This window comes from Cavia porcellus, unplaced genomic scaffold (assembly GCF_034190915.1).
Source record: "Cavia porcellus strain 051 isolate PalLab524CR breed Dunkin Hartley unplaced genomic scaffold, mCavPor4.1 scaffold_3, whole genome shotgun sequence".
Classification (NCBI taxonomy): domain Eukaryota; kingdom Metazoa; phylum Chordata; class Mammalia; order Rodentia; family Caviidae; genus Cavia; species Cavia porcellus.
The window spans coordinates 61,124,828-61,143,701 of record NW_026947486.1 but is presented as its reverse complement, the minus strand read 5'-3'; the positions used below and the strand labels follow the sequence as shown (position 1 = coordinate 61,143,701).

The following is an 18,874-nucleotide window of genomic DNA, read 5'->3' as shown; positions in this document are numbered from 1 at the left end:
AAGCAACAAAAAAATACAAAAGGACCTTATTTATATTCCTGAGTATTTCAAAATCTGTGTGAAGGAAGGTACTTTTGATGTAGATTTAACTACAATTGTCTTGAACAAGATGATGTTAAATTGTGCTAGTAGATAATGCTAAGCAATAGCTAATTCATATTTGATTTATATCTGACTTTAGAATTCATTGTGTTATATATGAACTCTCTAAAGGTTAAGTCACATCTCCTTAATACTTACAAGATGTCTTGAACATGATAAATCTTTAAAAAATACTGAATGATTTAATTTTGCACTTATATACTTTTCTCTTGCTGAAGTAAGTTTGTGGTCCAAATTTGGTTTATTTTGGTTTGTCCTGCCAGTAGGAAGCTACTAGGTAGGAGCATTAGCTATGAATTAAAACTTTGCTCCATATTACTTAAGTAAATGATCTGTATATATTTATCAAATCTTAAGTTATAAAAATAAATAAGTTAAGATATGGGATGGGGATATAGCTCAGCATAAGTGCCTGCCTGGCAAGTGCAAGGTCATGAGTTTGATTCCCGGTACAAAAAAAGTAAATAAGAATTATATAGATGATTACTTTAATTATCTTCTGTATCATAAATTCAAAATTCAGTTTTCTAAGTTTAACAATAACATTATAAAATAAGATCTATTTTTGTTGGAGAAACAAAAGCCCTACCTCTACCAAAGGCTAAGGGAAACATTATGGACTAAATGTACACACAAATTAAGAGGACATGAGAGTATTTAAAGAAGGAATCACTTCTAAGTCTTCTACATCCATGAAAATAAGAAGTTCTGAAATACTTCAGGTAGTTCACACAACTTTTGAACAACTGCTGACTGAAGACCTTGCCTTTGTTTTCTACAATAGTATACCAAGTTGTGTATAATTTTTTTTGTCTTTTTCGTTTTTATCGGTACCAGGGATCGAACTCACGACTGCCTGTTTGCAAGGCAGGTACTTATGCCACTGAGCTAAATCCCCAGCGATAGTATACCAAGTTGAACCTTTAGATTCATTGCTTCAGTCTTTCTTGGTTTTTTTTTCCTGAATGTTAATTGCTGAAGTCTGTGTGTCCATTGCTCTAGGTTGTATATGATGAAGGGCCTCTCTATGTCTTCTCCCCAACTGAAGAACTGAGAAAGCGTTGGATTCACCAGCTCAAAAGTGGTAAGGATTATTTGGAAAGTGAACTAGTTTTTAAAGGAAAAAAGGAAAGGAAATGTCTTAGTTACTTTTTTTGTTGTTTAAACAATATATCCAATACCAAAGTTAAAAGGGGAAAGGTTTATTTAGCTTACAATTTGTTTAAGTTTCAGTTCATAATTGGCTAGTTCCAAGCAGGCTGGCCCATGGCAGAGAAGCAACAGTTCATTGCTGCAGAAGACAGTAAAATCAACAATAGAGGACCAAAATTCTTTCTGTCCCTTATATTGTGTGCAGGCTATATGCCCTAAGGCAGGTGTAGCACTCATACCCATAATCCCAGCACTGAAGCATCATAAAGCATAGATTCAGCTGTCTATGTAAAGCCTACCCCTATGATTGCATGATGCTTTGGGGGATATCTAGACACAAACCATAACAGGAAAGAAAAGAGAGAGAAAAGAAAGGAGAGAGAGAGGAAAGAGGGAAAGGAGATGGGGAAAGAGAAAGAAGAAAGCTAGAGAGGAAGAAAGAATGAATGGAAAGAGAAAAAAGGAAGGGAGGTATAGCAGAAAAAAGAAATGAGGGAGAGAAAGTGACAGAAAAAGGACTGTATTTTGCCCCAATAATTGTGATACAGTATAGTATTTTATCATATGAATAAAAAATAGCACATTAGATTTAAGAGTTTCAACCCCGTTCCACCACATTTAGTGCAGTTTTGTAATTGTGGGCCCTGATTCTGCTGTTTATAAAACAAGTCCCATTCTTTACACCACTTACAAAAGTGTGTGTTGTCAAATGATTACACAATATTTAGAGTCCTAAGTATGAAATAATTAGCGCCAAAAATTAAATAAATGATATATGAGAGTGCTTGAAATCAAACAACCTTTATCACCTACAAGTTGAGTGAATTCTCACAAATAAGCCAATAAGTTTCTTTGAAGGTCAGCTTCTTCTGAATAGGGATAATGATAATGCTTGCTGAATAAACCTCCAGAGTTGTCCTAAATATCAAATGAGGAGATAAGGGTATGGCTCAGTATGTGAACATTTGCCCAGTGTGTGTGAAGTCCTGGGTTCAATCCCTACAGCGTGCATGCACACACACACACACACACACACACACACACACACACACAGATTAAATGAATCAATAATATATGTGAAAGTACATGTATCACCATAAAGCACCATGTAAGAAAACACTGTACATTTCTGCACTGTAGATAAATATTTCCCAAGGAGCTATTTTATGCTCCTTGCTTTGTGAGGACTTAAAGTTCAACACTACTTTAGCATTTAACATAGATCATGTAGTGTTTTAACATAAACTTCACTATAAATGCTTGCAGTACAAGACACACCACACACACACACACACACACACACACACATATATATATATATATATATATATATATATATATAGTGACTAAAAGATAAAAGATTAGCTAGTTGAGTTGACATCAGGAAAGGCTGTCTAGAGAAACAGGAAGGAGGGCAGCCTGATAACACCGTGGTTGGGTTATTGCATGACAGCCTTTTGTCTTAATAAATATTCAGATTCTGATACTCGGTGGTTAACTGGCTACCAGCCTTGTTCACTCCCTTGAAAGCAAGTATTATTGGTGGAAATTATAATCACTAAGTCTATCAAACTGAAAGACGAAAGGAGAAAAGAAGAAGAAAAGCATCATTTATTGAATTCTTGCTATTTGCCAGACACTGGGATAAATGCTTTATAGTTACTAACTCATGTACTTTTTACAATTTAGGCTAAAACAGAAGTAACACTTAATGAACACATATTATGTGCCAGATTCTGTGCCAAGTGATTCAAATGTAGGAACTCATTTAATCCTCACAATAATTTTATGAAGTATATATTATTCTTCTATTTCCAGATGAAGGAACAGAGTCTCAGACAGGTCACCTAACTTTCTCCTGGGCACATTGTTAGTGAGTGGTGGAGCCTGAATTCTTACCACATTCCTGGGTGTCATAAGCCTAAACTCATTACATAGTTTTATTCTGCTTGCTTTCCAAGTTCATAAATTTCACATGTAGTTGGCTGCAAAATATTTTACAGTAAAGTTATGCTGAGTATTACAAATAAGTATTGTCCTGCATGACACATTTCAATCTGTTCTTGGCATATATTGAGTTCATGGGCCTGCTTTAACTTTGAGAGTGAAAAAAATGAGCAAACTCTCCAATAGTGTACATTATGATCCAGGATCTTCTTTAAGTTCTTCACACATATTAACTGAGCCATTTCATATTAACCACACAAGGCAGTTATTTTCATCACCGTCAGTTTACAGATAACAAAACTGTGTTACAAAGAGGTTAAGTAACTTGCCCAGAGACACTCGGTTAGTAAATGGCTGGCTCAAGCATTGCATTTAGGCTCCACACTCTGTGCTTGAACCAAAGCGCTATTTTCAAGCCAGAAAAATATTCCCAGCGACTGAGATAGGAGCTCCAGAGGGCATATTTATTTGTACTTCTCCAGTTCCCTTCACAGTACTTTGCACACAGTGCCATGCACACAGAAAGGGATCAATAAATAGTCGTGTTAATTGATTTTTTTCTGAGGGAGTAAACAACTACTACCAACTTGAGCACCACATTGATAGATGGATAAGAAGGGGCAGACAACCTGAGAAAAAAGCAAGAGAAAAAGACTGTGGCATGTTAGTTAGTAGCTCCTTTACATTTCTAATACTAATTTCAAAACCAGTCACAGTTTAGTCCAAGTATTTTTTGAGTGCCCACTGTGTTGAAGGTATGAATAATAACCAAAGATACAGAAATATGGTTTGTTGTCTTGGGTACTCCATTGTTAACCTTACCATGTTGATTACGCATTAATATTAATGTTCATTAGCTAAGTAAAATTACCATAGGCTAAAAAATAAAGCTGAAATAGAAACCCTGTCACTTCGTCTGGGCTATTATGTGGGGAGATAGTGTGGTTAGGTGCAGTTTTGCCTTCTCTTCTCTGCTGTTTCACTGAAAGCATTTCTGCAGTAGTTCCATCTGGGTGTATTCCTTATCATATATGACTGGACTGATCACAGGAAGCAAAAAGTAGATACCTACCAACAAGTACCATAGGAGACTTAGATGAAATCCCTAACAGTCCCAGGATAGCCCCAAATGCTAGCAGGGCTAAAAATGAGCTACCCTAGGAGCCACCAACCCCCACGGTAGTGATTCTTATCTCTCTGTTGGGTAAAACACAACTATTGGAAATCATTAATATAAAAAGGTAACTTCATCTGAATACTAATTATATCTGCAGGCACACTGACCAGGGAGGGGCATGAGGAAGATTTCAGAGGTGCCAGATCTGAGTGAATGTTAAACAATTGTATACAAATATGGTTCACTCTATATTTTAGATATATTTAATTATCACATATGTCATGCCTCAATTTTATTTCTTTTCACATTTTTGTCGCTACATTTTATATATATATATATATATATATATATATATATATAAAATGATAACACTCATCATAGGGAATTTGCACCTGTACTGGACACATCTTACTTCTTTGTTTAATATCGCCCTCCTTTCCCCTCAACCCTTCTTCCTCTTCTTATTTACAAAAATTTTATTTCCATTTTTTCCTCACTTTTCTCTTTTTTCCTTTCCTCTTCCCCCTTCCCCCGTCCTTGTTCCTCTTCTCATTTGAAATTATTTTTCCTATTTCACAATAGCTATTATATATTTTGGTTCTTATGTACACTTTGAGTTTCTCATACCAGAGAAACAATGTGATATTTACACGTGTCTGATTTATTTACCTTAATAGTGTGATCTCAAGGTGCATCCATTTACCTACAAATGTCTTGACCTTATCTTTTTTATATGCCTCAATTTTAAAAGTAGGACTTCAGTTATCCCATATCTAGCTGCCATATTGTCTCAATGTTACTTTGCATGCAGAAATTGTATCCCCATTTAGCCATAGACTTGTCTTTCTACTTCTTGAACATGGTAATGGAAACTTCTATTTTACAAACAACCACTAACAACCCAGCCCCTCACTCATGATAAGCATGTTCTCTACCACTTAGCTACACCTCAGCCCTACATTATTTCTGAATTTTTGTTTGGTCAATCTCAATAGAGTCTATCCTATTTGCAACATCAAAAATAAGCAAAGTTCTCATCACACCAAAATCAATGGGGAAACAGCATTGGCAAAACTCCAATAACCAATATGTAGAGAGGAATGATCTATGCATGCCTGAAACAGAATTTTAGGCAGTATCCTGATAAACATGCATAGCAAAGACCAGTCCAGCAAATACTTGGAAAATGTATACCAACCATAACTGCTTCCCAGATAATGCACCTGTGCATTGGTGAAGCAGTTTTTCTTAGTGTCTAGTGTCTTCTACATGAACACCCTGCTTTTGTGATCCTCTTCTAAGAAGCTGGAAATACTATTTCTAGATTAGTAACAAAATAAGGGGTGCCATCTTCAGAGGACTTCTTAAGAGGCAGACACTATTTGTGAATGTAGGGCAGGGTCTTAATGAGTGTGCTGGGGGTGGGGAAGGCAGGAAGCTTTATTTCCTCCTCATTTGCATGTTTCATATCTTAGTTCAAGGGAGTGGCTAGTTGTTGATTAAGAATTCTTAGCATGTCTACTGGTGCCCTGCCCTGTAGACACCACAGAGAACCTGAGGGTCTTTAAAACAACAGGTAAAGGGGAGTGAATGACATGAGGGTAGAGTCAAGAAAGAGGAGGTGGTAGGAGCAATCAGTCCTGGTAATAAGGAATATCAGTGATATCATTCAGAAATACCAATGCTTAATAATAACTAAAGGCAGACAGACTTTTGGCCAGTTTTGTTACTGTTTTAAAATTCTCTATAGGCAGTACAGCCCTTTATGATCTGCACTCTGAGCAGCTCCCACCACCCTAGCCTTGGTGAAGAGGAATGCTGAAAAGGTATAGGGTGAAGACTGGCAGGGAAGAGTGGTTAGACGTCTTCAAGTCCTTGTTGAGAAATTTAGGGAAGAAAGAAAGAAAGGGGGTGGGGCTGGGGATTTAGCTCAGCCGTATAAGCGCCTGCCTCGCAAGCAGGCAGTCATGAGTTCAATCCCTGGTACCGATAAAAAGGAAAAAGACAAAAAAAAAAAAAAAAAAAAAAAAAAAAAGAAAAAAGAAAGAAAGGGGGAAAAACACTTTTGTTCATTTGACAGTAAAATGTACCAGCCCACCAGAACTGATAGACCTGCCCCAAACCCTTAAATGAGTGGAGTATAACTAGCAAGCTCTTAAGGACTTGAGTTGTTTTCTACAACAAAGATTTTGTTTTGTTTCTGATGTTGTCTTTTTAAATTATGTGGGGTGCTTCTTAGCAGTAAATGTTGAAATGGGCAAGTCTTCAAATGTGCATGTTCTTAGACCAGCTTGAGTCTTTGACACAGTACTTGATATTTAGTCAGTCATTTCAATTGTCTTTGCTTCTCTCAGTTGTCTCACATTATGATCCCTGGACGTTTGTTTCTAACTGAAGGCCTTGAGATGCTACAGTATTGTAAACAGTAATACTAATCTTCTCTGTCTTCATATGACTCTTTACAAAGTACTTAAGCTTCTTGGAGATCACTCGAGCCTCCATCCCTGTGAAGGAAACAGAGGTGCTGTGTTTATATCCGGTAATGAACTCAGCCTAGCTCAGTGACTGTAGGAAAATTGTTACCATGCTTATCTTAGAGCCAAACTTACCATCATTTGATCTTGAACTCAGCTCTATTGACAATTCTGCAAACACAGAAAACCTAATGTTGTAACTTCTCATTAAGGCAAATATCCCTGAAAGATAGAGTATGAGTTTGACTTAAGCACATTGTTTTGCTATCTGAAAAACAAATGCCATAAATAATATCTGCTTTATAAGAAGACTAATGGCTACTGGGGAAAACATAGATAATATTTCTATGTTTCTGGAACTATCAGATATTCTTTTATCATGTTGACTTGAGATACTCCTCATGAGAGGTACTGAAGACAACTGCACAGGAACTGTGTGGAGCCAGGGCACACTGGCAGGCAGGACAGTCATGTGAACCAATTGGCTCATGGTCTGCTTTCCTTTAGGGTGGCTGAGGAGGAAGCTGTTGTTTGAAGCTTACCAATAAGCTCAGAGAGGAAAACATGGAAATGGTGGTTTCTTCTTTTTGCCTGTCAGATGTAATCTCTCCTCTTTTTTTTTTTTCTCCTGTTACAGTAATCCGGTACAACAGTGATCTGGTGCAGAAGTATCATCCTTGCTTCTGGATTGATGGGCAGTATCTCTGCTGCTCACAGACAGCCAAAAATGCTATGGGCTGCCAAATTTTGGAGAACAGGAATGGAAGTAAGAGATCCAATCAGTATAATTTCTTCCTTTGTATGTGTGTGTTCAGAGACTGAATCCAGGTTCTTGCATATGCTAGGCACGCACTCTGTCACTGAGCTTCATTCTCAGCCCAACCTCCTCCCCCTGTATTTCCAACACACTCCAAATAGTCTGTCAAATCCAGTGACACAGAATAAGTGACTATTTTAGCCACTGCACAAGCGGGCCTGGGGGAGGAGATTAGTGGGCGTGGTAATCTGCTGTCTACACTATGTAGTCTGGCATCCAGACACCTTTTCTAACTTGCCAAAACGTACTGTGTACCACAGCAAAGTCCCTTACCAAACTTACTCCTGTGCTTTTTCCTTAATGCATTCCATGTCATCATTGGTTTCTTATTTTGCAGGCTTAAAACCTGGGAGTTCTCACAGGAAGACAAAAAAACCTCTTCCCCCTACACCAGAGGAGGACCAGGTACCTCTGCGAAGGGAAATTGCACACTGTTACTACTTAAGTGGAATTTTACAGTGAAACTTTGAAAACACGCCAGAGTCTTAGAATTCCCTGGAATTTAGAAGCATTAACTGCTGTTCTGGCTGAGAAAGAGAATTTGTCATACTACTTAGGACTTCCTCTTCAGGAAAAGATGGAGGGTTATTAGGTAGATCTTAGTAACCATTTAAGCCAACCACCTGTCTGAAACATTTTTAATGAAAATGGCTTTTAAATTTTTAATGAAGAATATTTTCAAATGTACAGTAAAGTTGAAAGAATTTAGCACTGAACTCCCATATCCCCAACTCCTAGATTGCACTGATAGAATTTTACTTAAAACTTGATTTTTTGGGTACTTTTCAAGATCCAGAAAGTCCTTTATCATATATTGTAAATAGGACAGATATTGTGATGATCATTTTATAAAGAGGGAAACTGAGTCTCAGAGCCATTTAGTAAGCCCATGTACTAGTTAGTACTAGCAGCTTTCCTGGCCTTGACTGTACATGGACTCACTCTTAACATTTTGACATAATTGGTTTGCAGGAAACTATCTGGATGCTGGGGTTGTTAAATACTCTCTAGACGATATGCACGTGTGCCCCAGGTTGAGACTCCTGGCACAGGTGCTTGAAAATGGTTGTTGAATGAATGCATAGTAAAGCTTTTATTATGCCTGATTTGAGTTAGAATGGTGTCTCTAATAAACCAGAGTTGGGAAGAAAGAGTGCCTGATGACTCGCCAACTCCATACACTCTTTTTCTGCTAACTACACAGATCCTGAAAAAGCCACTGCCTCCTGAGCCAACAGCAACACCAGTCTCTGCAAGTGAGCTGAAAAAAGTTGTAGCCCTTTATGATTACATGCCAATGAATGCAAATGACCTACAGCTGCGGAAGGGTGAAGAGTATTTCATCCTGGAGGAGAGTAACCTACCATGGTGGAGAGCACGAGATAAAAATGGGTGCGCCTATGCCAGCTTTCTTTGATCTCATGCCTGCCTACTATACACCTATGCAAACTGCTGCAAAAAAACCTCTTCCTGCTCAGTGTTCTTATCAGAAATTGTTCTTCTCGCATCAAAGTGAATATTTTCCAGTGAATATTTTCTACTGTGCAGCTCCATAGGTGGCCTCTGTCATCTCAGAATCGGTTGTCATTTGTCATGTGCATATAACTAATGTCACATGTTCAGGAGTTCTGCCCTTTACTGGTCTAATCAGATGTGTTTTTCTTTGAGGGAGGATATTATATACATATATATATATATATATATATATATATATATAATTTGATATTGATTCTGAGCTCAGGGATGTAAGTACATACATCTGCCTCCTGAGAATGGGGAAATGCTGTATGATCTATCACACTGTCTTCTCTACAGGCAGGAAGGCTACATCCCTAGTAACTATGTTACTGAAGCAGAAGACTCCATAGAAATGTATGAGTGAGTATGCTTGTTCCCAACACACAATCTTCCAGGAGAAACACAATATAGTATATACTATTTTATACTTTCAACAAACTTTTTATTTCAAAGTACATATTAAAGTTAGCATTGCCAGGAGTAGTGGTGCATTCCTGTTCTCCCAGCACTTGGAAGGCTGAGGCAGGAGAGTCATTTCAAGTTGGAGACCAGCCTGAGCTACAAAGTGAGCCCAAGGCCAGCCTGACCTGCACAGTGAGACCCTGTCTCAAAACAAATTAAAGTTGTGTTGGCTGGGTCAAATGTTGCCACCACCCCGTTAGGGTCTATGTTCTACTCACCCTCTAGCGTTTATGTTCCAAATACCCTCTAGCATGTGAGTTCCAGAGAGGTTTCTATGCTTCCAGATCTAAAAGAAGCATACACAAAAGAGTAACAACCTGCTGGGAAACAATGGAAAGGATAAAAATTCCAAACTTCTCTCCCTAATCATAAAGTGGATTGTCCAAGAGGAACATACTCCCAAATCTCTTCCTTGCAAACTTTGAAGCCTTCTTATACCCTCAACTTTCCATTTCCATAAATCTTCACTGCCACTCTCAGCTTGGGAAAAGATGCTGTGTGCTATGCACATAGTAAACTCTCTATAAAGAAGCTTTGGGTTATTTGACTGAATCACACGCTGGGATAAGCCCTGAAGGGTGTTCTGACTTCCCACCTATTTATGTTCTAGGAACCATACAAGCATTCTCTCTTCACAGGTGGTATTCCAAACATATGACTCGCAGTCAAGCTGAGCAACTACTAAAGCAAGAGGTGAGTGTGGGCTCACAGCAAGTAGCATTCTTTGTGCACAATAAGCAAGGATCCTGAACTGCTTTACTCACCACCTTCAAGGCAATGTCAAGGACCCCTTCATCTGGAGTCTCAATTGCACTTTTCAGTATTAAAAGCAAGAAAGCTATAGCTAAAGCATGGAACTTGGCAGTAAAATGAGGTGTTCTCTATTTTCTCTCAGGTGTGGGCAGATGGGGTGCAGATGCGGGCACCACTTCCTCCTACACTCAGGTTCCTTTTCATTTTTCAGGGTAAAGAAGGAGGTTTCATTGTCAGAGACTCCAGCAAAGCTGGAAAATACACTGTTTCTGTGTTTGCTAAATCTACTGGGTGAGTGCTGCTGTTCCAAGGTCTTGGAGACAAGGACAGACGTTCCCTCCTAACAGCTCCTAAATGATGTGTCTCTCTTAATTCCTCTGTCTCTCGGATTTTTTCTTCAGTACTAGGGACTGAACCTAGGGTTTTCACCCTGAGATAGATCCCCAGCTCCCTTTCACTTTGTGGTTTGAGACAGAGTTTCACTACGATACTAAATTGCCCAGGTTGGGCTCAAACCTGAGATTCTCCTGCCTCTGCCTCCCACAGCTCTGAGATAATAGGTGTGCACCAAACCTAGCTTCCTCTGCCCCTTAAACTCAAAATTCATCTCACTTCACGTTTCGACTCATAAAGATTCCTGTGCCCAAGTTACTGACTAAGCATCCACTTCTTCAGGGACCCTCAAGGGGTGATTCGCCATTATGTTGTGTGTTCTACACCTCAGAGCCAGTATTACCTGGCTGAGAAACATCTTTTCAGCACCATTCCTGAGCTCATTAACTATCATCAACATAACTCTGCAGGTGAGTACCAGAGGCAAAAGAAAAACTTCTGGAACACCAAGAGAATCAATTAGACAAGTAGTGAAGAGAAGAATATGCTGCATCAGATAGCGTGAATTAGCTGTTAAAGTAATCTGTGAAAGTAATCTCCTGTGATGGTGGCCATGAGTCTAGTTAAGAAGTCATTAAACTTTACACACAAGAGGGACTAGCTTATTATTTAGTTATTGATGCTCAGTGCTAAGACACAGAAGATGCTAATGACTAACTGGCAAATATTCATTAACAATTATTCATGTTCCTACTGTGTATTCAGCAGTTTCCTTGGTTCTCAGAGAAAACATAGGAAAATTCTAAATTCAGGTCCCTGTTGTCAAAGAATATACAGATTAGACATCATCAGAGGACAGTTTCTTTTTTTCCCCATTTTTTGGTACTGGGGATCAAACTCACAACCTCCTGCTTGCCAGGCATGCACTTATACCACTGAGTTAAATCCCCCACCCTAAAAGGAGACAGTTTCTAAGTAGTATAGAAATTCTAAAAATAGAGATAGATGAGAGCATAAATACAAGAGAAAATCTTCATTGAGAAGGTAGCCTGTAAACTAAATATGGGCTGATAAGTGGGAATATATTTCATAGGAGTATATTTTATTTAGTGTTTTTCCACTGTCTATGAAAACTTTTTTTGAGCAATTTCCAGAAAAATGTGCATTCATGTACTAGAAAGCAGCATACTGAAAGTCTGAGGCTCTAAGTGTGGATACATGAGGCATGCCACACCCTGTGCTTCGCCGACAGTGTGACCTCTCTGTATGTTTCAGGACTCATATCCAGGTTGAAATATCCAGTGTCTCAACAAAACAAGAATGCACCATCTACTGCAGGCTTGGGCTATGGTAACTGCTTATTTCTCTGGGGTAAACTGGCTGGTTGCAAGGACTTCTTTTGCAGACCTTGTCTTAAGGATTGCTCTTTGAAGTATATGCTTCTGCACCAGTGGCCTCAAGAAAAGTCAAGAGAGAGCCAAGCAAAAGTTATTTAATGATTTTATCCTTCTAGTGGCTCCTCCTTGGACTGCAAAACATAGAATCACAAAGAGATTTGTCCTTAAGGATCTTTTTGTTATTTATTTTTAATTGTGGTAAAAATTTTCAGCACTAACCTTGAGTTTAGTTGTAGTCATTACATAATCATAAAGGGTTTAAAGGAGGTTGTTTAATTAATTTTCTTGCCTATGACCAACTTGAACCTAAAGTTTCAAGATGCTTTCAACCAATAACCCCTTGTCCCTGATATTTACCCAAATATACATAGATTAGTACCCCTGAGAATTTCCCCTTTACAGATTTTCCTGTGTCACGGTAAAGAAGAATCCTTAGGGGAATTCTTATCTATCATAGGTATTATGATATACATAGGTATTATATATACATGTTGCCCTAAAGAATGACACTAAGACTTTTTTGTTAGGATCATGGGAAATCGACCCAAAGGACCTGACTTTCTTGAAGGAACTTGGGACTGGTCAATTTGGGGTAGTGAAATATGGTAAATGGAGAGGCCAGTATGATGTGGCCATCAAGATGATCAGAGAAGGCTCCATGTCTGAGGATGAGTTCATTGAAGAAGCCAAAGTCATGATGTGAGTTACAACCCAAATTCAGCACCTCAGTCCAGTCACTGGTATCTAGGAATTACCAGGACAACCCACTGTGGCCTAAGGTGAAAGAAATCTGGGATAAGAGCCTGAGGTTGACCTTTAATTGGTGAGAGTTCTAACCGCTAAGGTAATCATTTCACTGCCTCAGATACTAGTTGAGAATAGTATTGATTATGACTATGTACCATCTCTGTAGCATTGGAGGGGGGTGTAGATGTAGAAAATGAGACTTTCAAAACAAAGGATGGTTCTAATTTAGCCTGAGTATTCCTTCAGTCCTAGAATTATTTCAGTTGATAGGCTCTAAAGCCCTGTTTGCCTCCACATACTAGACTCTTTGGGGGTTTGTGGTAGCAAGAAAAAGATAAACTCACTATGGTGATACTTCATCTGATATATATTCTAGGTCAATCCCTTTCCTCCCTCACCCCTTTATAACTAGTGTGCAGACTCAAGGGGAGGACTAGTTGATTGCCTCTCCTATAGGAATCTTTCCCATGAGAAGCTGGTGCAGTTGTATGGTGTCTGCACCAAACAGCGTCCCATCTTCATCATCACTGAGTACATGGCCAACGGCTGCCTCCTGAACTACCTGAGGGAGATGCGCCACCGTTTCCAGACTCAGCAGCTGCTGGAGATGTGCAAGGATGTCTGTGAGGCCATGGAATACCTGGAATCAAAGCAATTCCTTCACCGAGACCTGGTGGGACTTCAGGACTGGTTAGGGATTGTGGGCCGAGAGGGTGGAAGTATCAGTAGAAGATATACAATGTTAGGAGGGTTGTGGAGGCCAGCATTTCGCTTTTATCTAGAAAACACTAACAAATGTGCTGCTGCCCCAGTGATGAGCCGCTCTACTTTGTCCAGCCTCAACTGCATTTGGTCACATACAGTGTGAACTAGGAGCAGCCACTCAGGCCCAGCTCCCTGTGACTCACAAGAAAATAGTGGGGTCATTTAGTACCCATTCTGGATTCAAAACAGAAGGAAAATTCTCTGCTTCCCAATAGAACTGCTTCTGGGATCAGAGTGATTATTTAGTTATATCAGAATCCAGCTGGGGCCCTGTTGGTGCATTTGGCTCATGCAGGTGATTTAAAAAATGTTTTGTAATAGTTAAACACTTAAACATTTCACATTTTTAAAAAGCAACTGGAATTTCTAGCTTCTCTAGAAAATGGAGATTGTATTGGAACATTGGGCCCACATTCTTACAAACCATTTAACAATTATCTGGAGCCAAAGCTGTTCTCTTTACTTCTTGCAATTTCCACCTGGCCCCACTACACTCTTTCTGGCTCCTCGAAGCATCAGAGTTGGTGGATGTTTCTTTTAGCCAGGTCAACACTTAAATTACCCTAGTTTCACAGGCCAAAAGGCATAAAACAAAACAAATTTATCTCCCCTTTCCCTTAATCCTCCCAACATTTCAGTGAAGGAAGCAGTGTTGTGGAATTGCCCATGTGAATGAAATCATTTTGTATGTATTCGGTGCTTTACTTAGAACTACACAACAGATTGCTTTCCACATGATAGAAATGAATCAGACTTTTTCAGTGGTACCAGCTGATACCACTTAGCTAACAGGGAGCATTTAGCTTCCTATTAGGTGGGAAGGTCTCTCTAGTTGAAGGTATTCCTGGCTTCATTCCACTAGTAAGCAGAAGCTTTGTGCACTTAACCTGTATGCCGGGGTGGGGGTCTCACTAGTCCTTGTTGCACTACAGGCTGCTCGAAACTGTTTGGTAAACGATCAAGGAGTTGTAAAAGTATCTGATTTTGGCCTGTCCAGGTGAGTATATCCTTCTCATTTTTCCCTTTGTAAGTAAAAATATCACAGTACAAACATGGGGAAGTAAATAGGTTTAAATTCCCTGCTTTTCTTTTTCTCTTCTAGGCTTAGTGCTAGTGCTTCCTACCACCTTTCTATTCATTTTCCTTCTCTGATTTAGGCCACTTCTTTCATTCTTTTGTTGCATTGTTGTATCCTTCTCCCTTTTTCCTTTATCTCTGCCCCCTTTTAAAAAAGCTATTTCCCCAGGGTCTTATCTTGATCTGTTAATCCTGTTGACTTTCCTCCATCCTTCTTTCTTAAATTGTCCTTATTAGTCTTATCCCACCTTGGCAACTGTACAATATAAGAAAGGAAAGGAGAACAAAAAAGAAGGGTACAGAAGTAGAAAGAATACCTACTAGAGCAATATCAGGCTCTCTAAATCCTAATGGAAACATATCTTGCATCCCTTGTAGGTATGTCTTGGATGATGAATACACCAGCTCAGTAGGCTCCAAGTTTCCCGTGCGGTGGTCTCCACCAGAGGTCCTTATGTATAGCAAGTTCAGCAGTAAATCTGATATTTGGGCTTTTGGTAAGTGGCTAAATTATTCAAATTAAGAAACGGGGCATGGTAGCACACATCTGTAAGGCCAGCACTATGGAGGCTGAGGCAGGAGAATTGTCATGAGTTCAAGGCCAGCCTGGACTACACAGTGAGTCCAAGGACAGCCTGAGCTACATAGTGAGACCATGTTTCAATATTCCAAGTTATACAGCTCACAAGAAAAGGAATGGCAAAATTCACACTTTGCAACCTCCACAGAGAAATTATTTTTGTTTTCATTTACCTGTTCCCTAGGGAGTATTATGTGTCAGGAACCTTAGAATTTTCTGAGAATAAAAACAGTAAACTGGACAAGATCTCTGCCTCCTTAGAATTCAACAATATATTGAGGGAACCGATTCAGTATTCAACAGTTCCTGAACACTGATTATTTTCAGTGGTGGTGAACCTATGGCATGTGTGCTGCAGGGGGCTGTTTGTTGTTGTTGAAAGCTCTAAAAGGTTCACCATCACTGAGGCACTTTGCCAGAACTTGAAACTACAAAAGCAAGTAAGTTGCCATCTCTCTTCTATAGTAGATAATGGTCTAGAATGTAACTGTGATAGATATTCAGTGTAGTTGGTACTGTGGCAAGAGCCTGGACAAAATTCAAAAGAACATAGGGGCTAACCAACTGATTGCAATCTTTGAGATTGATCTAGGAAAACTAGGAATTCTACTGTCCTCAAAGACTGCAAACTGAAGTAATTTTTTTTTCACTGCTAGGGGTTTTAATGTGGGAAATTTACTCCCTGGGGAAGATGCCATATGAAAGATTTACTAATAGTGAGACTGCTGAACACATTGCCCAAGGCCTACGTCTCTATAGGCCTCATCTGGCTTCAGAGAGAGTATATACCATCATGTACAGCTGCTGGCATGAGGTAAGTGTTTCAATGTGACCTCCTAATTTCCTTCAGCCTACTTCCTCATTTAGCTGGCCAGTCCCCACTCTCCATAGCCACATGACAGCTGAGCACCAACTGAGAATTGCACATGTTTTCTGATCATGGCCTGCCCCCATATCCTCTGATGGCCACAGGCTTTCCCAGGCCACTCCAATTCTCACTATAGTTATTATCAGCAGACATCAATACAGCCAATATGACTCGCTTTAAGGATATATACATTCAAAAGAAAAGAAAGTTTTGCACTATAGTAAAAGCAACCCCTAACTACCTATTTTAGGTCCCTCCCAAACCTTACAGTTTAAAAAAATGCTTTTCTGCTTCCACCTTGGGCTATTTCTAAGGTGCTTTCTCCACTTTTCAGTAAATATTTGGCAACCCCACCCTTTAGTTGGAAATAAATGCTCATCTCTTAGTTCTGCCTCATCAGAAATGGGAAAGATAGTATCCAAAAGCACTGTTGGTGGGATAAAATTGGATATCTGAATCAGTGCAGGGCTCTTTTATCTTGAACAAATGACAGAGGTCACAAAGAAAGTATGGAGGAAGGGAAAACCCTTTGGAGTAATTTTCTTGTGTGATTTAGGATTAGGGCTGATTGACTATGCTCCCTCCCTTCTAACCTTCTGCTTGTTAAAAACTGTATTTCACAAAGTTTTTGTAAATAAAAAGAGGAGGAGGGGCTGAGGGAGGGGAGGGGAATGGGGGAAAAAAGACGAAGCAAGTTATACAACGTACATATACAAATTGCCTATGATGAATGTTACCACTATGTATATCTAAATGTACCAATAAAATAAAAAGTAAAAAAAACAAAACAAAACTACTCTTTTTCAGGTGGCACTGTCTCCCCAGCCTATTTAAAGTAGTGGTCACAAAAGTAGATTCATATTAGAATCCCTGAGATATTCTTAAAAAATATAGTTTACTTGGTGCTCTTCCCCATAAATTCTGATCAGATCTTTCTGAAATGGAAATCCAGAAATCTTTTTAAACTTAAAGGACAGAGAAACCGATGACCTTTTGGCTTTGATAGACTGAGATCATTCCTGGCATGAATGTTCCTGGATCATCAAATACCTCAGGAGTTTATGAACCTTAACTGTCAAAAAACAGTCTTAGTTGGAAAGCTACATTAACAAAAGGGCCCAAGTGTTCAAGGCTCCTGCCCACAGACAGTCTGTGGTTTTTGAAATGTTCAGCTGTTTGTTCACTGTGGCTTTGGACTGATTGAAACAATGTTTGAAAGCAAACTTAAACATTGTTGTAGCTTGTAGAATTTTTGTTCTATCAGCTACTAACTGGTGTTTTGGTAGCCATTTTTCTCTGAAGCTCCAAAATAATGCACTGTCCATTATGTAATAAACTTGCCCTTGGTTTAAATCAATGTTTAATTTGTAAATTGTTATTACACTAATAACCTGAGTTACAAAAGATTAAAAGGTACATAAAGATTTACTTATGAAGAACTATTAATTTTTGGCAGTCTAGTGGTCAAACCTAGGTCCCTGTACATGCTTGGCAAGCTCTCTATTACTGAGCCACATCTTTAACAACCACTATCCCCTGTATCACCTTTTTTTTTGGGGGGGGTGTTAATCAACAAGGTATGCTGTTGGGCGTATAGTATATACTTAATAAACATTTGTTGCTTACTACTGCATTTCCCTTGGAATCTAGCTACTATAACACTCCATTTTTCTTTGGTTTCAGAAAGCAGATGAGCGTCCCACATTCAAAATTCTCCTGAGCAACATTCTAGATGTCATGGATGAAGAATCTTGAGCTGGCCCATCACCTTATTAGTTTTCTACTCCTCACTTCTACAAGCCCCAATTTCACTTTCTCAGAAGAAATCCCAGGCTTACAGGCTTTGGAGTCTTTCTGCTTCTCCTGAATACACGAAGGCCCCTGTATATCCAGGAATGTCTCTTTTCTTTGATTCCCTGAAATAGTGTTTCTGAGCAAAACCAAACGAATTTTTGTACCTAATATCTCCCCTCCCTCCCCTAAGAGAGTAAATTTCCCAATGCTATTAAGACAGACTGAATTTGGGAGGGAAACCTTTTTAGGGAGGGAGGGGTGTAAATAACTTCTAAGGATTCCTACAGGAGTATTAGAGTTAGGTAGTGGGTCAGGATTTGCTAAGAGTAAAACGGGATCACTGGGCATGGTGGTGTATGCCTGTAATCTCAGCACGGGGGAGGCTAAGACAAAAGGATCACTGAGTTGGAGGCCAGCTTGGAATACATAGTAAATTCCAGGCCAGCCTGAAGTATATAGCAAGATCTTATCTTAAAGTAACAAAACCCAAAAGAGTAAGTTTGTCATTAAAATGAGTGGGCTATTTTGATAAAATAAAATCCTGAAAAGAGTAAAAAAGTCTCATATTTCAATTACGCAGTCTAGCTGAGGCTCCCTACCTGAAGTTGCAGAAAATTGTGTGGCACTGCTTTGACACATTCCTACATTAAGAACGCGACAGGATCTTTGACTTTTAACCGCTGTGGTTCTAGTTGAATTCTGCTTCTGAATCCAAGATGAATGCACAAGCCAAAACACAATGATTGGCACACTGCAGAAATTAAGTATCACTTGAATGAATTTAAAGTTGGGGACAAACTCTGCCAGAACCTCGTTTCCCTAAATCAAGATAGGAAAATTCCACCAAACATTAAAGTGAAGGCCAATTAAGAGGCCAGCAGTCCGGAATCTGAAATATCCCTTTGCTGCGAAAGCGCGGACCGACTTGGAGGCGGCCAGAGGCGGAGCTGTTGGGCCCGCCCGCAATGGGC

At 39.3% G+C, this 18,874-nt stretch overlaps 1 protein-coding gene and 1 long non-coding RNA gene across 6 annotated transcripts in view; one reads left to right on the top strand and one right to left on the bottom strand.

Moving 5' to 3' along the window:
- Positions 1 to 18,461, top strand: part of Btk (Bruton tyrosine kinase) — a 31,338-nt gene extending 12,877 nt beyond the window's left edge. For all 4 annotated transcript variants that reach the window (XM_063246184.1, XM_063246185.1, XM_003471054.4 and 1 more), the window contains 15 exons: positions 1,105 to 1,186; positions 7,430 to 7,558; positions 7,947 to 8,014; positions 8,814 to 9,001; positions 9,425 to 9,487; positions 10,228 to 10,282; positions 10,554 to 10,633; positions 11,018 to 11,145; positions 11,951 to 12,025; positions 12,600 to 12,771; positions 13,276 to 13,492; positions 14,517 to 14,581; positions 15,040 to 15,158; positions 15,898 to 16,055; positions 17,793 to 18,461. In XM_063246184.1, the coding sequence (XP_063102254.1) occupies positions 1,105 to 1,186; positions 7,430 to 7,558; positions 7,947 to 8,014; positions 8,814 to 9,001; positions 9,425 to 9,487; positions 10,228 to 10,282; positions 10,554 to 10,633; positions 11,018 to 11,145; positions 11,951 to 12,025; positions 12,600 to 12,771; positions 13,276 to 13,492; positions 14,517 to 14,581; positions 15,040 to 15,158; positions 15,898 to 16,055; positions 17,793 to 17,864 (1,671 nt within the window). In that variant the 3' untranslated portion in view covers positions 17,865 to 18,461. The remainder of the gene's footprint in view (positions 1 to 1,104; positions 1,187 to 7,429; positions 7,559 to 7,946; positions 8,015 to 8,813; positions 9,002 to 9,424; positions 9,488 to 10,227; positions 10,283 to 10,553; positions 10,634 to 11,017; positions 11,146 to 11,950; positions 12,026 to 12,599; positions 12,772 to 13,275; positions 13,493 to 14,516; positions 14,582 to 15,039; positions 15,159 to 15,897; positions 16,056 to 17,792) is intronic.
- LOC134475475 (uncharacterized) lies at positions 2,843 to 18,826 on the bottom strand. 2 transcript variants are annotated; one of them, XR_010046610.1, is made up of 3 exons: positions 18,503 to 18,826; positions 6,928 to 7,014; positions 2,843 to 6,822 (listed from the first exon to the last, which is right to left on the bottom strand). It is a non-coding gene; the product is annotated as an uncharacterized LOC134475475 (long non-coding RNA). The 2 variants fall into 2 exon arrangements; XR_010046609.1 differs by lacking the exon at positions 18,503 to 18,826 and adding an exon at positions 7,335 to 7,469.
- Between the last annotated feature and the right edge of the window lie 48 nt (positions 18,827 to 18,874).